At 52.0% G+C, this 18,276-nt stretch overlaps 1 protein-coding gene across 6 annotated transcripts in view; it reads left to right on the top strand.

Annotated features, from left to right (window-relative positions):
* POU2F2 (POU class 2 homeobox 2) overlaps positions 1 to 17,162 on the top strand; it is a 59,891-nt gene extending 42,729 nt beyond the window's left edge. For 2 of the 6 annotated variants that reach the window (XM_088830790.1, XM_088830788.1), the window contains exons 6-14: positions 10,046 to 10,151; positions 10,245 to 10,336; positions 12,253 to 12,414; positions 12,663 to 12,804; positions 12,887 to 13,035; positions 13,112 to 13,288; positions 14,452 to 14,518; positions 15,841 to 16,042; positions 16,497 to 16,675. In XM_088830790.1, coding sequence (XP_088686916.1) covers positions 10,046 to 10,151; positions 10,245 to 10,336; positions 12,253 to 12,414; positions 12,663 to 12,804; positions 12,887 to 13,035; positions 13,112 to 13,288; positions 14,452 to 14,518; positions 15,841 to 16,042; positions 16,497 to 16,536 — 1,137 coding nt within the window. In that variant the 3' untranslated portion in view covers positions 16,537 to 16,675. Of the gene's footprint in view, positions 1 to 10,045; positions 10,152 to 10,244; positions 10,337 to 12,252; positions 12,415 to 12,662; positions 12,805 to 12,886; positions 13,036 to 13,111; positions 13,289 to 14,451; positions 14,519 to 15,840; positions 16,043 to 16,174; positions 16,249 to 16,496 lie in introns of all 6 variants that reach the window. The other 4 variants (XM_055412059.2, XM_055412058.2, XM_088830789.1 and 1 more) reach the window with 4 other exon arrangements.
* The last annotated feature ends 1,114 nt before the right edge of the window (positions 17,163 to 18,276 follow it).

The following is an 18,276-nucleotide window of genomic DNA, read 5'->3' as shown; positions in this document are numbered from 1 at the left end:
ACCTAGTGAAGAAAGGGGACCGGGAGAAACCTGCTGGGAGTGGTGGGGACACAGGAAAAGAAAAGCGACTGTGTCTGAGGGAGTCAGGGCAGGCTTCCTGGAGGAAGTGACATCCTAACCGAGGAGGGACAGGTAGGAGTTTGCCAGGTGGATGAGTGGAGAAGGGGTTCCAGGCATGGGAATGGCGAATGCAAAGTGAGAGAGTAGGGCAGGCTTGGAGAGGCAGTGGGTGGGCACGAATAAAGAATGAGGTGGGAGGAGGTGTCAGTGTGGCCACAGCCCCTGCTCTAGGCAGTTAAAGAGTAAGAGGGAGTCTTTGGCTCAGGCCACTGAAAAGGCCCAGCCTAGAACATCAGACCCGGCCCCAGGGATCTGTCTTCCTTTTCGTTCTGGGACGGGCACAGTGGATACCACTACTTCTAGCCTTGCAGCCACTGTGCCCAGGGAGATAAAACACACTCACTGTCAAGAGTCATTGTCTCCTGACCCCTGAGAAGGTGGGCTCAGCCCCACCTGGACTACGTGACGTGAGAGTGGGAAGGGCAGGACCCCAGGAGGAGATGAGTCCTGCCACTAGAGAAGAGGTAGGGGAATGCCAGGTGAGCCCAGGCACCCATCCGGAGGTGTTCAGCCATATACCTACAGGCCCCAGAGTCCAGGAGCCAGGCCGAGGCTCACTGGTCACTCCAGGACTCCTGGGCTGGGAATCTTGTGGCTTGTCTGTCCTGGAATTTTAGCATGAGGTAGCATGGAATGTTGGAGAAGGCAATGGCAACCCACTCCAGTACTCTTGCCTGGAGAATCCCAGGGACGGCGGAGCCTGGTGGGCTGCAGTCTGTGGGGTCGCACAGAGTTGGACACGATTGAAGCAACTTAGCAGCAGCAGCAGCAGCATGGAATGTTGGGCTCAGATGGTAAAGAACCTGTCTGCCATTGGAGTTGATGCAGGTTTGATCCCTGGGTTGGGAAGATCCCCTGGAGAAGGGAATGGCAACCCACTCCAGTATTCTTGCCTGGAGAATCCCATGGACAGAGGAGCCTGGTGGGCTATAGTCCATGGGATCACAAAGAGTCCAGCACAACTTGGTGTCTAACAACAGCAGCATGGGATGTTATATGCAATTGGCATGTAGGTGTTTTTCCTCCCTGTTGACTGGTTCTCTGTTCCACGGTGTTCTGCTCCAGTCGCTGCTCCATGTGGCAGGGCCAGCCTCTGGGGGACGGGGGAATACACAGAAGATCTTGTGCTAAAGACAGGCCACCTCTGTCCACCTGCAACCCCAACCTTTACAGCTTACCCCAGTGGAGGGGACTGGAGGAATCATAGTCATTTAATCATTCAGCTAACACTTACTGAGCACCTTGTGTGCCAAGCTCTCTTTCATGGCCCCAAGGGGACAGCTAGGAGCAAGGCAGGGGGGGCTGCCCTTGAGGACGTTATTATGTTCTAGTGGAGAGACAGACAGTAAACAAGTCAACAAACCAGCAAAACAAGACAGTTTTATCATAAGTGTAATGAAGAAAATGAAACAGGGTGCTGCCCTGGAGGGAGGAAGCCCCCCTTTTTTTTGGCAGCGCTGCACAACACGCTGTGTCGGGGATTGAACCCTTCTTTATTTATTTTAACACCAAAAGCATTTTGTATTGAGATGTAGCCGATTAGCAATGTTGTGATAGTTTCAGGTGAACAGTGAAGGGACTCAGCCATACATATACATGTATCCATTCTTCCCCAAACTGCGGGAGGAAGTCAGTTTCAATGGGTAGTCAGGAAAAGCTTCACTGACAAGGTGGCCTTTGAGAACCAAGGCCTGAATAAGTCAGGCATGAAGGCAGTGGGAGAGCTTAAGAAAGGGCAACAGCAGGTACAAGGGCCCTGAGGTAGAAACCAGCCTGACTTGTTCAGGGCACAGAGGAAGGTGAAATGTGTGAAGCAGAGTGAATGGGAGATGAGCGGGAGGTGAGGGGCTGTGGCAGAGGCGGGCAGGACTGGCTTTTGCAGCGTCTCGTAGGCAAGATCAAGGAGTTGGGAAGGTGGGCTGGGTATGATGGGAGGCAGTAGGAGGTGCTAAGCAGGTTAGGAGTGTGCCCCAACTGACCCTTTTCAAAACTCCTTCCAGCTGCTGTGGGTAGAATGGACTAGAAGCAAGGAGGCGAGTGGGAAGCTCTTGCAGGCATCCCTGAAGGCGATGAGGGTGGAGGTGGGGTCCAGCATGCTATTTTGTATGGATTCCGTAGGTCAAGGGTGACTCCTGGGACTCTGGCTTCAGCGACTGGGTGGTGGCGAGGTGGTTTCCTGAGCTGGGGAAGGCAGGGGAGGAACAGGGTGTTTTGGAGGGCGGGACTGAGGAACCAGGAGTTTCACTTTGGACATGGTAGGGTTCAGAGAGTCACCCAAAAGTAGAGACATCAAATAGGTAGATGGATGTTGGAGGCTGAAGCTTGGTGGAAGGTCTGGGCAGGAGCTTAAAGTTGTCAGTTTCCAGAAAGAAGATGGACTCATGGGGCTCCTGCCCTCGAGAGCTCATGGGGTGACATGAGGCAGGTGACGTGAGGGTGCAGTGCCAGCAAATGCTTGTGTTGGGGGAGTATGTTCTGGTTTTCGAGATGCTTTAAGAATAATATTACTCAGGCCTCAAAACAACCCAGTGAAGAGTTAGACATTATTACTCTCGTTTTATAGATGAAAGAGCGATCCAGGTGGTGCTAGTGGTAAAGAACCCACTTGCCAGTGCAGAGATGTAAGAGACACGGGTTCGATCCCTGAATCAGGAAGATCCCCTGGAGAAGGAAATGGCAACCCACTCCAGTATTCTTGCCTGGAGAATCCCATGGACAGAGGAGCCTGGTGGGCTACAGTCCACAGGGTCTCAAAGAGTCAGATACAACTGAGGGACTTAGCATGTATGTACACATAGGTGAAAAACTGAGGCCCCAACAGAAATGACTCAGTAAAAATGACTGCTGTTTAAGGAGAACCCCTTGAGTGAATCAGGGATCAGGCTAAATGTTCTACATGCATTGTCTCATTTAATTCTTTAACAGCGACATGAGATAAGAATTATTGAGGTGTCATTTGAAGAAATTGAGGCTTAAAGAGGGTAAAGAACTGCCCGTGGTCTCAGGTGTGTAAAGGACAGTCAGGTGTCTGGCTGGCTCCAGAGCCCAGGTATTCCAGGACACCATGCATTGTTACCCTAGACAGTACAGCCCAGAGAGAGAGCTGGCTTACCCCCAAGTCACTCAGGAATTCGCTGATGGTGCAGTGGTTAAGGGGCCTCCCTTGTTGCTCAGTGGTAAAAGAATCTCCCTGCCAATGTAGGAGATACAGGTTTGATCCCTGGGTTGGGAAGATCCCCTGGAGAAGGAAATGGCAACCCACTCCAGTATTCTTGCCAAGAAAATTCCATGGACAGAGGAACCTTGGGGTCTCAGAGTTGGACATGACTGAGCCACTGTGGATGCACACAGGCCAGTGATTAGGACTACATGCTCTCACTGCCAAGGGCCCGAGTTTGAACCCTGGTTGGAGAACTAAGATCCCACAAGCTGTGAAGTGTGCCCCCACCCTAAACAAGGAAGAAGCAGGCACAACATCCAATACTCGAATCGCCATGGTTCTCAGATGAAAGGGAGCCTTGCACCCCCAAGGTGACCTTCCCACCCATTGTGGGAACTCCCTCCATATGTTCTGAGCAAGTGGGGGTGCAGTGACATCCAGGTGGCCCCCAGGATGGATGCTTCCTGCTCCCCCAGCTGGCCCCTTTCACTGCTGGGTTTTCACACAGTCACTGCAGTGTACTTTACACGGTTCCCAGCCCCCATCCCTTCCTGTCCTCCGCACTCTGGACCTCACTTCAGGTTCTTCATGTCCTGGCAGCACACAGTGTCCAAAACAGGTCGTAATTTGCCCTGTCAGGGAGGGCAAGCCAATGTAGACATGCACATTAACACCTTCCCCTTGGGGTGGCTGTCGGTGTGTGTGGAGGCCAGTCTTGGGGGGCAGGGGAGTCGGCCTGTGCGGTGGAGTGAGGCGCTGCACCTGCTGGGCTCGGCCCGGATGCCTCTAGTTCCTTCTCAAGGCTGCCTCCTCCCACCAGGTGGAACCAGCCCAGTGGGCGATTACACCGCAGCTCACCCATAGGTCATGTAACCGCCCTGTCTGTCTTTCTGCCCCCAGTCTGTGGCCAAGATCCTACCTGTTGCAAAACCCAGCCGGTTGGCACCCAGACACCATCAGTCCTAAGATTTGTACTATGCATTCCCTGAAAATTCGTGTATCACCTTTACCGCACTGCTCTGGGGCAGGGGAGTGATCAGATGACAGCGATGAGCAAGAATGTGGCCCTTTCCTTCTCAGCTTTGATAGGCTGTGCTAGCCCTCTGTTCTGCTTTTTCTCGAAGGTTAGGAACAGAGCAGATGATCCAGTAATATCCCAGAGAGGGTCCAGCAGGCATGCCTCCGCTTAGTCTAACTTTTCCACGTCCTGTTTCGGTTCTAACACGCCTCCAAGTTGCTTCAGATGGCGAGCCGGTTCAGATGGCGCTAGGTTGTGGAGAAATGGCGCCCCCTACTGGCAAACCCTTGGTCTTGCGGCAGCTCACTGCTCTTGCCAGAATATCCTCTCTCGTTCTTTTTTCCCACATACTGGTGTCTGTATGTATGTATTCATTTGGCTGCTCCAGGTCTTAATTGGAGCAGACAGGATCTTTAGTTACCTCATATGAACTCCCTGGTCAGGGAACGAAGATCCCAAAAGATGTGTTCAGTTCAGTTCAGTCGCTTAGTCGTGTCCAACTCTTTGTGACCCCATGAACCACAGCACGCCAGGCCTCCCTGTCCATCACCAACTCCCGGAGTTCACTCAAACTCATGTCCATTGAGTCGGTGATGCCATCCAGCAATCTCATTCTCTGTCGTCCCTGTCACCTCCTACCCCCAATCCCTCCCAGCATCAGACTCTTTTCCAGTGAGTCAGCTCGTCGCACGAGGTGGCCAAAGTACTGGAGTTTCAGCCTTAGCATAAGTCCTTCCAATGAACACCCAGGACTGATCTCCTTTAAAATGGACTGGTTGAATTGCCTTGCAGTACAAGGGACTCTCAAGAGTCTTCTCCAACACCATAGTTCAAAAGTATCAATTCTTCGGCGATCAGCTTTCTTCACAGTCCAACTCTCACATCCATACATGACCATGGGAAAAACCATAGCCTTGACTAGACGGACCTTGGTTGGCAAAGTAATGTCTCTGCTTCTTAATATGCTATCTAGGCTGGTCATAACTTTCCTTCCAAGGAGTAAGCGTCTTTTAATTTCATGGCTGCAGTCAGCATCCGCAGTGATTTTGGAGCACAAAAAAATAAAGTCTGACACTGTTTCCACTGTTTCCCCATCTATTTCCCATGAAGTGATGGGACCAGATGCCATGATCTTTGTTTTCTGAATGTTGAGCTTCAAGCCAACCTTTTCACTCTCCTCTTTCACTTTCATCAAGAGGCCTTTGAGCTTCTCTTCACTTTCTGCCATAAGGGTGGTGTCATCTGCATATCTGAGGTTATTGATATTTCTCCCGGCAATCTTGATTCCAGCTTGTGCTTCTTCCAGCCCAGCGTTCCTCATGATGTACTCTGCATATACGTTAAATAAGCAAGGTGACAATATACAACCTTGACATACTCCTTTTCCTATTTGGAACCAGTCTGTTGTTCCATGTCCAGTTCTAACTGTTGCTTCCTGAGCTGCATACAGGTTTCTCAAGAGGCAGGTCAGGTGGTCTGGGATTCCCATCTCTTTCAGAATGTTCCACAGTTTATTGTGATCCACACAGTCAAAGGCTTTGGCATAATGAAGCAGAAATAGATGTTTTTCTGGAACTCTCTTGCTTTCTCCATGATCCAGCGGATGTTGGCAATTTGATCTCTGGTGCCTCTGCCTTTTCTAAAACCTGCTTGAACTTCTGGAAGTTCATGATTCACATATTGCTGAAGCCTGGCTTGGAGAATTTTGAACATGACTTTACTAGCGTGTGAGATGAGTGCAATTGGGCAGTAGTTTGAGCATTCTTTGGTATTCCCTTTGGGACTGGAATGAAGACTGACCTTTCCAGTCCTGTGGCCATTGCTGAGTTTTCCAAATTTGCTGGCATATTGAGTGCAGCACTTTCACAGCATCATCCTTCAGGATTTGAAATAGCTCAATTGGAATTCCATCACCTCCACTAGCTTTGTTCATAGTGATGCTCTCTAAGGCCCACTTGACTTCACATTCTAAGATGTCTGGTTCCAGGTGAGTGATCACGCCATCGTGATTATCTTCGTCGTGAAGATCTTTTTTGTACAGTTCTTCTGTGTATTCTTGCCATCTGTTCTTAATATCGTCTGCTTCTGTTAGGTCCATACCACTTCTGTCCTTTATCGAGCCCATCTTTGCATGAAATGTTCCCTTGATATCTCTAATTTTCTTGAAAAGATCTCTTTTTTTTCCTATTCTGTTGTTTTCCTCTATTTCTTTGCATTGATCGCTGAGGAAGGCTTTCTTATCTCTCCTTGCTATTCTTTGCAACTCTGCATTCAGATGCTTATATCTTTCCTTTCCTCCTTTGCTTTTCGCTTCTCTTCTTTTCACAGCTATTTGTAAGGCCTCCTCAGACAGCCATTTTGCTTTTTTGCATTTCTTTTCCATGGGGATGGTCTTGGTCCCTGTCTCCTGTACGATGTCACGAACCTCCGTCCAGAGTTCATCAGGCACTCTATCTATCAGATCTAGACCCTTAAATCTATTTCCTACTTCCACTGTATAATCATAAGGGATTTGATTTAGGTCATAACTGAATGGTCTAGTGGTTTTCCCTACTTTCTTCAATTTCAGTCTGAATTTGGCAATAAGGAGTTCATGATCTGAGCCACAGTCAGCTCCTGGTCTTGTTTTTGCTAACTGTATAGAGCTTCTTCATCTTTGGCTGCAAAGCACAACTTAAAAAAAAAAAATCCAATAGAAAGTTGTGGAGGCTTTATTTTTTTGTTTTGGCTGCTATGCCGCTTGCAAGTTCTTCGGTCCTGACCAGGGATTGAACCCAGGCCCCAGCAGTGAAAGCGCAGAATTCTGATCACCAGATTGCCAGGGAATTCCCTCTATTAATATTTAAGAACAAGAACCTGGGTTCCACAGACTATCCCAACAGGGGTCTGTGGATAGAATTCAAGGGTGAGAGTCCATGAACTTGGATGGGAAAAAATTATGTCTCAGTTTTAACTATCCTCTCACTGAAAACGTAGCATTTCCTTCCGGTATGCGTAAAGGCAGCGGAGCACAGTAGTATTGGGAGGGCTTGGACTTTGTCACCCACAGAATGCACAGATATCTCCATATTCTATTACAGTTGTTGGAGATCTTTTAAAATATAATTTTCAAACATTGCTTTGAAATTACAGTAGTCATTCAGCTTGTTGCTTGCTTCTATTTAATGGGTTAACAAAGAAGCCCATTGATTACTGTTTATCGCAGTCAAAAATATATTTGATGATTGTATTTTAATATAAGTGATTTGCTTTGAAGTTCTATATATTTTACATTGCACTTTTTTTTTTTTAATTCTGAGAAAGGGGGGTAGGTTTTGGCAGATGTTGAAGCATTCAAAGCACAAAAGTGTGTAGAAAAAAATTTGGTAGGGGACTTTGCTGGCAGTCTAGTGGTTAGGACTCTGTGCTTCCACTGCAGGGGTCATGGGTTTGATCCCTGGTTGGGGAATTAAGAACCTGCAAGCTGTGACACTCAGCCAAAAAAAAAGATATGAAAGAATTTTTGGTAGGATTTGTGGATAGACTGGATGGATAAGGGAGGGAGAAATCAGGGCTGATCCCCAGTTTGTAGTCTGAGTAACAGTGGGTAGGGGACTGGTTAAAGTTCTCATGCAAGTCCTCACTGTGAGACCCACGCAAATTGTGATGCATTTCCCTGTCTTTTCTCTCTCCCTGCTGATTCAGAAAGAAATCTGCAGACCTCTCTTTCAGCCTTCTGGAGATACAGGGGGATTTCTCCTGAGAATCACACTCCCAGAGAGACAGGAGTTAGCAAATATTTTTATTCTTATTCTTATTTATTTAATCAATAAGCTGAGAGTTATATGAAATCAGAACAATACTACTAACAAGATTATTTCTGGCCTTACTTTTTGGATTCAATTCAGTGGGCACTTAATGGGGGCTTTCCAGGCTCTACTAAGGGTGAGGTGTTGTTGTTTAGTCACTCAGTCCTGTCCAACTCTTTGCAAGCCCCTGGACTATAGCCCGCCAGGTTCCTCTGTCCCAGGGATTTCCCAGGCAAGAATACTGGAGTAGGTTGCCATTTCCTTCTCCAGCAGATTTTCCCGAACCAGGGATTGAATCCAGATCTCCTGCATTCCAGGCAGATTCTTTACTGCTGAGCCACCGGGCCTTTTGAGAAAAAGAGGACAGGGAGTTCTCTGGTGTCCCAGTGGCTAGGATTCCAGGCTTTCACTGCCATGAGCCTGGGTTCATTCCTTGGTTGGGGAACTGAGATACCATGAGCCACACAACATGGCCAAAACAATAATAAATAAGTATAAAATGAAAACTATTGAAAAGTACACAGATCGTAAGTATACAGCTCAATGAGACTCACAAACTGAGCACACCCATTTAACAGGTACCCAGATCAAGAAACTGATTATGGCCAGGCCTCTCGAAGCCCCTAAGGATCCCTTTTGGTCTGTGAAAGTGTTAGTGGCTCAGTTGTGTTCAACTCTTTGCGATCCCATGGACTGTAGCCTGTCAGGCTTCTCTGTCCATCAAATTCTCCCAGCAAGAATACTGGAGTTCATTGCCATTCCCTTCTCCAGGGGATCTTCCTGACCCAGGGATCGAACCTGTGTCTCCTGTACTGCAGGCAGATTCTGTATGCTCTGAGCCACACATGCAGATGGAACTTAAAAATCCAGGTGTAGCCATGGTTGGTTCCTCCTGAGGGCTGGAGAAAACGGTTTGTTCCAGGCCTCTCTCCTTGGCTTGCAGATGACCGCTTTCTCCGTGCGTCTCTTCATATCATCTTCCCTCTATCCATGTTTGTCTCTGTCTGCAAATTTCCCCGGATTATATGGATACTAGTCATATTGGATCAGTGCCCACCTTAATGACCTCATTTTAACGTGACCATCTGCAAAGACTCTATTTCCAAATAACATCACCCTTTGGGGTTCTGGGGAGGTAAGGATTCCAACATATCTTTTTTTCGGGGGGTAAGGGGGGAACAATGTAATTCAACTCATAACAATGCCAAAGAGTTTTCCTAAGTGATCGTACCGATTTAATCAGCCACTTGTTGTTCAGTTGCTAAGTTGTGTCCAACTCCTTGTGACTCCATGGACTGCAGCACGCCAGGCTTCCCTGTCCTTCTCTATCTCTTGGAGCTTGCTCAAACTCATGTCTACTGAGTTGGTGATGCCATCCAACCATCTCATTCTCTGTTGAGCCCCCTTCTCCTCGTGCCTTCAAGCTTTCCCAGCATCATGGTCTTTTCTAATGAGTCGACTCTTCGCATCAGGTGGCCAAAGCTTCAGCTTCAGCATCAGTCCTTCCAATGAATATTCAGGGTTGATTCCCTTTAGAATTGACTGGTTTGATCTCCTTAGAGTCCAAGGGACTCTCAAAAGTCTGGTCATTGGGGGCTGGAGTATTTTAAAGCTAATTCCAGACATGATATCATATGCCTTGGGAATGTTTTAAAAGGAAGGAAGACTCGGTCTGATTTACATTTTTAAGTGATTCTATCTGTTCCGTGTAAGACAAGGCAAATATCCCATCAAGAAAGAAAAGGTAAATAAAGAGTGTGCTCTCCTGTGATGACACATGTAGGATGCTCAGGCCTCCTGGGTGCCCTCAGCTCAGGGATGTGTCCAGCGACCCGCGCTCCATCCCTTGATGACTGGTGCCAGCCTGCCCTGTGGAGCACCACTTGGGGTTTGGGGCATCCAAGGGAGGAACCGGCCCAGGACTCAGGCTGTCTTTCTGTCCGCCTTCCTCCCTGCCAGGACATCCAGCAGCTCCTCCAGCTCCAGCAGCTGGTGCTTGTGCCAGGTCACCACCTCCAGCCACCTGCTCAGTTCCTGCTGCCGCAGGCCCAGCAGAGTCAGCCAGGTAAGACCCCCTACCCTGGACGGCCTCCCCCAACACCTCCACACGACTCCCGCTGCCCCCCCTCACCCCGTGTGGTCCCTCTTGTCTCCTCAGGCCTGCTACCGACGCCAAATCTATTCCAGCTACCTCAGCAAACCCAGGGAGCTCTTCTGACCTCCCAGCCCCGGGCAGGGCTGCCCACACAGGTGAGCAGTCTACTGAGTGCTTCAGGGTGTGTGTGAAAGGTTTGAAGTTGGAGGAGTGAGGGTCTGCTTCCCATTTGGCCCACCCACAGCCACAGGGGCCAAGCTGGGGGTCGGGAGCCCCAGGGCCCAGCACTGTTCTGCCACTGATTTGCTGTGGACCCGAGGCAAACTGCTCTCTCTGTCTGAGTTGGTTTCCTCCTCCACAGAATGAGGGAAGTCAGCCAGACCAGTGGCTCTTAACCCTTGCAGGCACATGGGTTCCTTGGAGAATCTGATGGAAGATTTGAGTCTGACCTCCCACTGCCCCAGAAAGTCAGAAGTGCACAAACACAAAATTTCAGGGGGTTCACAAGCCTTTAGCTCACAAATGCTTCAGATCTCCTCTAGCACTCCAAGTAGGGTGTCGGCGGCATTCCCTGAGGAAGGCGTCTGTTGGTTCATGTCCCCTTCCCAGACCAGAGATTGCAAATGGTGGCCCACACTCACTGAAAAATTGTTACTTGTTAACAAAATTCCCAGATTCCCAGCTTCTTTTGACAAAGCAGAAGCTATGGGAAGGCTGGATCTGCATTCAGAGGGTATGAGCACAGGCCCCTTCCCTCATGGTGTGAGCTCTCCAGGCTGTCTTGTCCCCATGGCCTTTCTTTTAGTTTGCTGCCTGCGTTCTAAACTTTGATCACGCATGTGTGCTCAGTTGCTTCCGTTGTGTCTGACTCTGTGCGACCCTATGAACTATAGCCTGCCAGGCTCCTCTGTCCATGGGTTCTCCAGGCAAGAACACTGGAATGGATTGCCATGCCCTCCTCCAGGGGATCTTCCCCATCCAGGGATAGAACTCCCCGCGTATCCTGTGTCTTCTGCATCACAGGCAGATTCTTTAATGCTGAGCCACCCAGGAAGCCCCTAACTTTGATAATACTCTTTCATAATTACAATTTCAAAGTTCCCTCCTACCTATTTTTCAAAACAGCCCTTTCAAAAAATATATAAACTATTTCAGAAAACCTGAAAAGTTTAGATGCTAATACAGGGCTTGGCTACAATACTAGAATCCAAAATTATCAGAATCAAGTTGGTCTTGTAATGTGGGCACCGGAAGTCATTTGGCTGCAAAACCTGTCTTAACCTGAATTGAGGCAGTGTGTGACTTCTTTATCCCTCTTGTGTGATATTCACCCTTAGCTGACAGCTGTTGATATGTCTGAATATAGAATAATGCCTTGACCCTAATTGGAGGAGAGATTACTGAATTCTAAAACACATCTGGCCCTGAGGTTTTTGGATAATGGATCAAGGACTTATGTGTCCAACATCCCTGTACCCATCACCTGTTTAGATGTTTCATTTTTAGGGAAATGAAGCATTCCAGAGAGAACTGCTGCTTCCTTGTAAATTCCTGTAGTGTCTCTCCCTATTTTTTTTTTAAATTTTTAGTTTATTTGCAACCTAGTCATTTTTAACCTGATTCTCCCAACAGCCCCGTGGGGTAGGTAGAGTAGCCATGATTGTTCCCATTCGGCGGAGGGAGAAACTGAGGCCCAGGGAGATTAAGAAGTTTCCCTGAGTCCCCAGCAACTGGATAGCAGAGCCAGTCCTTGATTTCCTGCCTGAAAGGAGGCTAAAACTGTGAACCCCCATGGAAAGAGCCTTTGGTGGAAGGAGATGGCTGCCTCTTATGGGAGTCTGCAGGCCAGGAAGGAATGTGCAGAGAATTTCGAGCAGTGAGAGCGCCCTTGTGGGGCTGCAGAGGTCAGCTTGATGGCCATGAGTGGGGAGGAGCCACCTGGGGGCGGGTGGAAGGGAGTCTGCAGGGAGAATCTGGATGGCAGGGAGGGAGGGAGGGGGACTGAGCAGCCGAGGCTGAGCCCCATCCTGGTCCTTGGCCCTGCATCCCACCCACCTGCCCACCCCACCAGGCCGTGACCCGCCCCACGCTGCCCGACCCGCACCTCTCACACCCGCAGCCCCCCAAATGCTTGGAGCCACCATCTCATCCCGAGGAGCCCAGTGATCTGGAGGAGCTGGAGCAGTTCGCTCGCACCTTCAAGCAACGCCGCATCAAGCTGGGTTTCACACAGGTCTGAGGCCGCCCGCCAGGACAGGGCGGCGGGACCTTCTGGTGGCGGGAGGGGTGGGGCCTTGTTATCTGGTGGGCGGAGTAGAGGGCGTGGCCAGATGGCGGGCGGGGTGAGGGGCAGGGAGCGTAGCTGTCTATTGGGCGGGGTGAAGGGAGCCGAATCATCTAATGGGCGGGGTTAGATAGTGGGCGGGGCTGAGTCTTCTGCCCAGCCCTGACTGCCGTCCCTTCCTCGCCCCACCGGCCCAGGGTGACGTGGGCCTGGCCATGGGCAAGCTCTATGGCAACGACTTCAGCCAGACGACCATTTCCCGCTTCGAGGCCCTCAACCTGAGCTTCAAGAACATGTGCAAACTCAAGCCTCTCCTGGAGAAGTGGCTTAATGACGCAGGTGGGACTTGGGCTGGGGTTCCCGCGCGGGCAGCGGACCGGGGGAGACGCCCTCTCATGCCCCCATCTCCTCCCGGACACAGAGACTATGTCTGTGGACTCAAGCCTGCCCAGCCCCAACCAGCTGAGCAGCCCCAGCCTGGGTTTCGACGGGCTCCCCGGCCGGAGACGCAAGAAGAGGACCAGCATCGAGACAAACGTCCGCTTCGCCTTAGAGAAGAGTTTTCTAGCGGTGAGGTCCCACCCCCGGGCGGCCCCGAGGGCTGGCGGGAGGGTGCGCCCGGGGCTGACGAGCCCTCTGTCCGCAGAACCAGAAGCCTACCTCAGAGGAGATCCTGCTGATCGCAGAGCAGCTGCACATGGAGAAGGAAGTAATCCGCGTCTGGTTCTGCAACCGGCGCCAGAAGGAGAAACGCATCAACCCCTGCAGTGCGGCCCCCATGCTGCCCAGCCCGGGCAAGCCGGCCAGCTACAGCCCCCACCTGGTACCAAGAGCCCCGTGCAGGGAGGAGGGGTCTCCAAGCTCTGGCATACCCTCAGCCCTTGGCTGGCACCTCGTGTGAAGCACAACCTCCCTGGTTGTCCACAGTGTTCCTAGAATGGTTGAAGGCAGGGAGAGACACCCTTGGGGACAGGCTGTCACACGGGTAGAGCACAGTCACACAGCACACACTGTTCTGACGGAGATACAGGCCCCACCGGCACACTCTGGCATGGCCACACGCAGAACTGTCCCAAGGTGCAGCCACACAGGGACGACGCAAGGCAGAGACCCCCTCACATAGACTGACAACCACTCAGACCCTGGCAGGGCGTCAGTGCAGCCCTGGTTGTGCATGGGACATCCCTTTTCCCCACCTAGTGTGGAAGGGGTTGTGACACTACAGAGAGGGGCAAGGGGCCCAGAGGAGCCCCCCACCCAGGGACCAGAAGGAAGGAGGGACCATCTGAGCTGAGTCATGAGGACAAGAGAGAGTGAGCCAGCCAGGTGACGGACAGGCAGAGGGATTGATGTGCACACAGGCCTAGAAGCCAGAGTGTGCTGAGTCCAGTTCCAGGAACTCCAGTTCAGTTTAGTGTGGTTGGAGCTGGAATGTTTATGGATGAGTGTGGGGGAGGGGTGGAGGATAGGCAGGGGCCAAATACCAAGTCCAGTGCTGAAGGAGCTTTAACCTGAGCCACAGGCAGTGGGGCACTCAGGGTGAGTTTAGCGCCTCAGAGGGACTGGCTCGCATTCACAGTGAGGCTTCTGGGATTAGGATGAGCCTGGAGGCAGGGAGGCTCAGGAGACTGGTGAACGGTCCCCCCAAATCAAGCAATATAACATCTCAACACTGTGCTGCAGAGACACACCTTATGCTCCTAACCACCCACACCCCACCACGTGCATGTGCAGAGACATGCATACTTCAGACCTGCAGTGGGGCAGCGCCTGAGGAGAGGCAGGGAATGACTGCCTCCTGTTGGTGGCCTAGGATCACCTAGGGCAAATGTGACGAAAGCTGATGGAAAGCCCCTGGCATGATAGAAACACAGCCTTGCAACCACAGCCCCTTTCCCCACCCTGGAGGCACAGGTGCAGGGGTGGGACCCACAGGAAGCACAGGGGAGCTGCTGGAAGACAGTGCCTTCTCTCCTCTCTCCCCAGGTCACACCGCAAGGGGGCGCCGGGACCCTGCCATTGTCCCAAGCTTCCAGCAGTCTGAGCACAACAGGTCAGAGGGGGCAGTGGGCAGTGACAAGGTGCTGGAGAACGCAGGGCAGGCCCGAGCCTGAGGTCCTTAAGGGCATGGTGTCTCAGGGCATCTATGGGCCTCGAGACTGAGCCTGGAGGTGGGGGATGGGGAAGAGGACAGACTCACCCTTACCTGCCAGAGCAGCTCAGGCTTCATCTGCTCCATAATTTCATATGAGAAAAGCAGGAGTCTGATAAAGGTGATGTGTCTGGGTTCTGTTTCTGGCATTTAGAAACTGCAAACTCCAGAAGCAACCTTACCTCTCTGAGTCTCAGTTATAAAATTATTGTGAATGTATCATATATACAGAAGCTATATCCATGAATATAGACATACAAAAGTGTGTATGTATATGCACGTATGTGTATGCTTTGTACCCAAAGCCCTCCTTTGTTCCTTCCTGGGGCGCGTGCGTACTAAGTTGCTTCAGTCGTGTCCAACTCTGTGTGACCTCATGGACTGTAGCCTGCCAGGTTCCTCTGTCCATGGGATTTCCCAGGCAAGAATACTGGAGTGGGTTGCCCTGCCCTCCTCCAAGGGATCTTCCCGACCCAGAGAACGAACCAGCGTCTCTTAGGTCTCCTGCATTGGCAGGTGGGTTCTTCACCACTAGCGCCACCTGGGAAGTCCCCTTCCTGGAGGTAGGGCATGTTTAACACCATATATAAAAATAATACAAAAACAAACACCAAATTATCCCCCCTCAGGTTAAGAAATAGTAAGTAGAAGTTTATAAAGTAGTAAGGGTGTTTCTGGTTCTAGGTCTAAACTCTTTATAATGAGTGTTGACGTCACACCCCTTTTATAAGATAGATTCTGTTATCTTCCCCATTTTCCAGATGAGGGAACTGAAGGCCAGAGAGGTGAAGGTACTCACCCAAGGGCACAGCTGCGATGTTGCAAAGCTGGGAATTGTTGTCCCGGGTGTCTGACCTGAGTCTGCGCTCTGGGCTCTCTCAGCCTCAGTGTGCACAGCTGCACCCCCGTTCCTGGCTCCTAGAAGGAGCCATAGGGGGTCTGTCCTCTGGGCACCCCTGGTTCTTTGTACAAAGGGGCCCAGAGGTGAGATTCAGGGCTGGATAAACAGGGTGTGAGCGCACTCTGGGCTCAGGGAAGAGGCCCAGTGGGTGGCTGCTGCCTGTTGCTGGGATTACTGTCGTTGTGGCAGAGGCTGTGGGACAAAAGGGCAGGAGGCCTAAATGTGTTCTGACTGAGGAGAGGTTGCGGGACTGGGCAGGCGTCAACCTCAGTGGAGGACAAGTGGAAGCTGAAGTCTCCATCTCTTTGTCTCTCTCTGGCAGTTACTACCTTATCCTCAGCTGTGGGGACACTCCACCCCAGCCGAACAGCTGGAGGGGGTGGGGCCGGGGGTGGAGCCGCGCCCCCCCTCAATTCCATCCCCTCTGTCACCCCCCCACCCCCGGCCACCACCAACAGCACAAATCCCAGCCCTCAAGGCAGCCACTCGGCCATCGGCTTGTCGGGCCTGAGCCCCAGCACGGGGTAAGTGGGCAGTGGCAGGCAGGAGGCTGTGGGGAGAAGCAGGGTTGCTGCTGCTTCCAGGGTGGGGAGCTGCACCCCCAATCCTGCGGGAGGGTCTCTGCCCCGCTAATGCTTCTGCTTTGCCTCTTGCAGAAGCACAATGGTGGGGTTGAGCTCCGGGCTGAGTCCAGCCCTCATGAGCAACAACCCTTTGGCCACTATCCAAGGTGCGTGCTTAGGTCACTGCCATTGTCACCAGCCCCGTCCCCCGGGGCCTGGAGCCCCCCATTGCTGCTCCAGCCATGCCATCCTTCCCTCGCTCACTTCATCGCTCATCTCTTCATACCCATCTCACCTCTGGGGAAGGTGTGAGGGGTGCTGACGGGGTCCGTGGGTCCGATGGGAGGACAGAGGGCACTGTGGGCAGGATGCTGGAGGGCACACCCAGCCCAGCCTCTCTCTCTCTCCCTCCCAGCCCTGGCCTCTGGTGGAACCCTGCCCCTTACCAGCCTTGACAGCAGTGGGAACCTGGTGCTGGGGGCAGCTGGCGCAGCCCCAGGGAGCCCGGGCCTGGTGACCTCACCACTCTTCTTGAACCACGCTGGGCTGCCCCTGCTCAGCGCCCCGCCTGGCGTGGGCCTGGTGTCGGCAGCCGCTGCAGCCGTGGCGGCCTCCATCTCCAGCAAGTCTCCTGGCCTCTCCTCGTCCTCCTCCTCATCCTCCTCCTCGTCCTCCTCTACCTGCAGTGAGACGGCGGCACAGACCCCTGGAGGCCCAGGGGGACCCGAGGTAGGGTCCAAGCCCGAGTGAGGGCCCACCATGCCTCCCCTCCGACTCCTCTGACCCCCCCAGCTCCGTCCCCTGCCTGGGAAGCGGGCGAGGAGGCAGCGGTGGGGGCACCGAGGGTCCTCAGAGCAGGAGTGACAAGGGAGGAAAGACCAAAAAATAAAAAACAAAAGACCAACCAACAAACCAAAAAGAAAAAAAAAAGAAAGAAATCAACCAACAGAAAAAAGAAAACCAAAAATAATCACAAAGAAACCAGCTGCCCCAAAGGAACCAGAGGTGAAAAACAAACAGACATTAAAAACAAAAACCAAAAAACAAACAAAGAATTCCTCACCAAACAGAACAAACCAAATACCAGTCTGGAGCCAGACCTCAATGTGCTCACCCTCACTGCTACGACACCAAATAAGAACCCAGCCAGGGGCAGAGCAGCCTCAGCAGGGCGGACCTTATACGACCCCTGGCTGTAGGGCCAGGGCTCCCCCCGTGGGGGGGGCGGTGGCCAGAGAAGGAAGAAGAGAATGTGCCAGCCTCCCAGCCTGTACCCCCTGCCCTGGGCCAGCCAAGACAGGGCACAGCCTGCGGTGGAGGGGGTGGGCTCAGAATCACCCAAATATTCTTTTCCAGAAGGTGAAAGAGAAAGGGCCTGAACAACCTTACACCAAATATTCAGTAGCTTCATCCAAAGGATGTACAGAATTTTTAGCGTTGTGCTCAACAGAATGTGTCCCTGTCATGTGTCCCCCCCTCTCTCCTGGCCCCCAGCTCTCTCCGCCCTGGCAGGGGGTCTCGCTTTAACCTCCCCCCTCCCCTACCCAGGGGAGAGTTCAAGGCAAGGCCTGGGATGACTTTTCAGCCCTTGTACCTCCTCCGCCCTTTCCCTTTGAAGGGTGGGCTAGGCCCTTTTGCCAAGCTCCAGCTCTCACATGTTCCCCCTACCCTACCCCACCCCACCCCGCCAACCCGTCACCCTCCTCTGCTCTGGAACCTCCCACTATCCCTGGTCCAAGGGAAGGAGGAAGTTTCAGGCAAGAGAGGAAAAGGTGAGGGCGTTCAAGTTGTCTTTTTTTCCATCTTCGTCTGTCAGTTTCCCTTAAAGAAAAAAAAAAATTCATATTCCAGTGCCTATCCGTGGGATCCTTCACGTTCTTTGACATTTTTGACCAGAAACCAAAAAGAGAACTCGCCTCGCTCTTCCCACCCTGTGCCCCTCTGATACTGGCAGATGCCTCTTCCTCCCCCTCCACCCCACATGCACACACGCACGCACCCCAGTGGTGGGGTTCCTCCAGGTGGCATCCCCATCAGGGTTGGTGTGGCAGGGACAGTGCCATGGCCCGTGGTCCCCATCCGAGTGGGCGCTATGGTGACCACCACTCCCACGAGACCTCCCTCAAGTCTTGGCTGGACCCCATGTTTGCCCAGCCCCGGACGCATCTCGACGGACAGAGGAGAGACGCTGCTGG

This window comes from Moschus berezovskii, chromosome 22, assembly GCF_049115385.1.
Source record: "Moschus berezovskii isolate FMDL1 chromosome 22, NW_MosBer_1.0, whole genome shotgun sequence".
NCBI classification, from domain to species: Eukaryota; Metazoa; Chordata; class Mammalia; order Artiodactyla; family Moschidae; genus Moschus; species Moschus berezovskii.
Note: the sequence above shows the minus strand (reverse complement) of the source record. Positions and strands in the feature narration are given on the sequence as shown.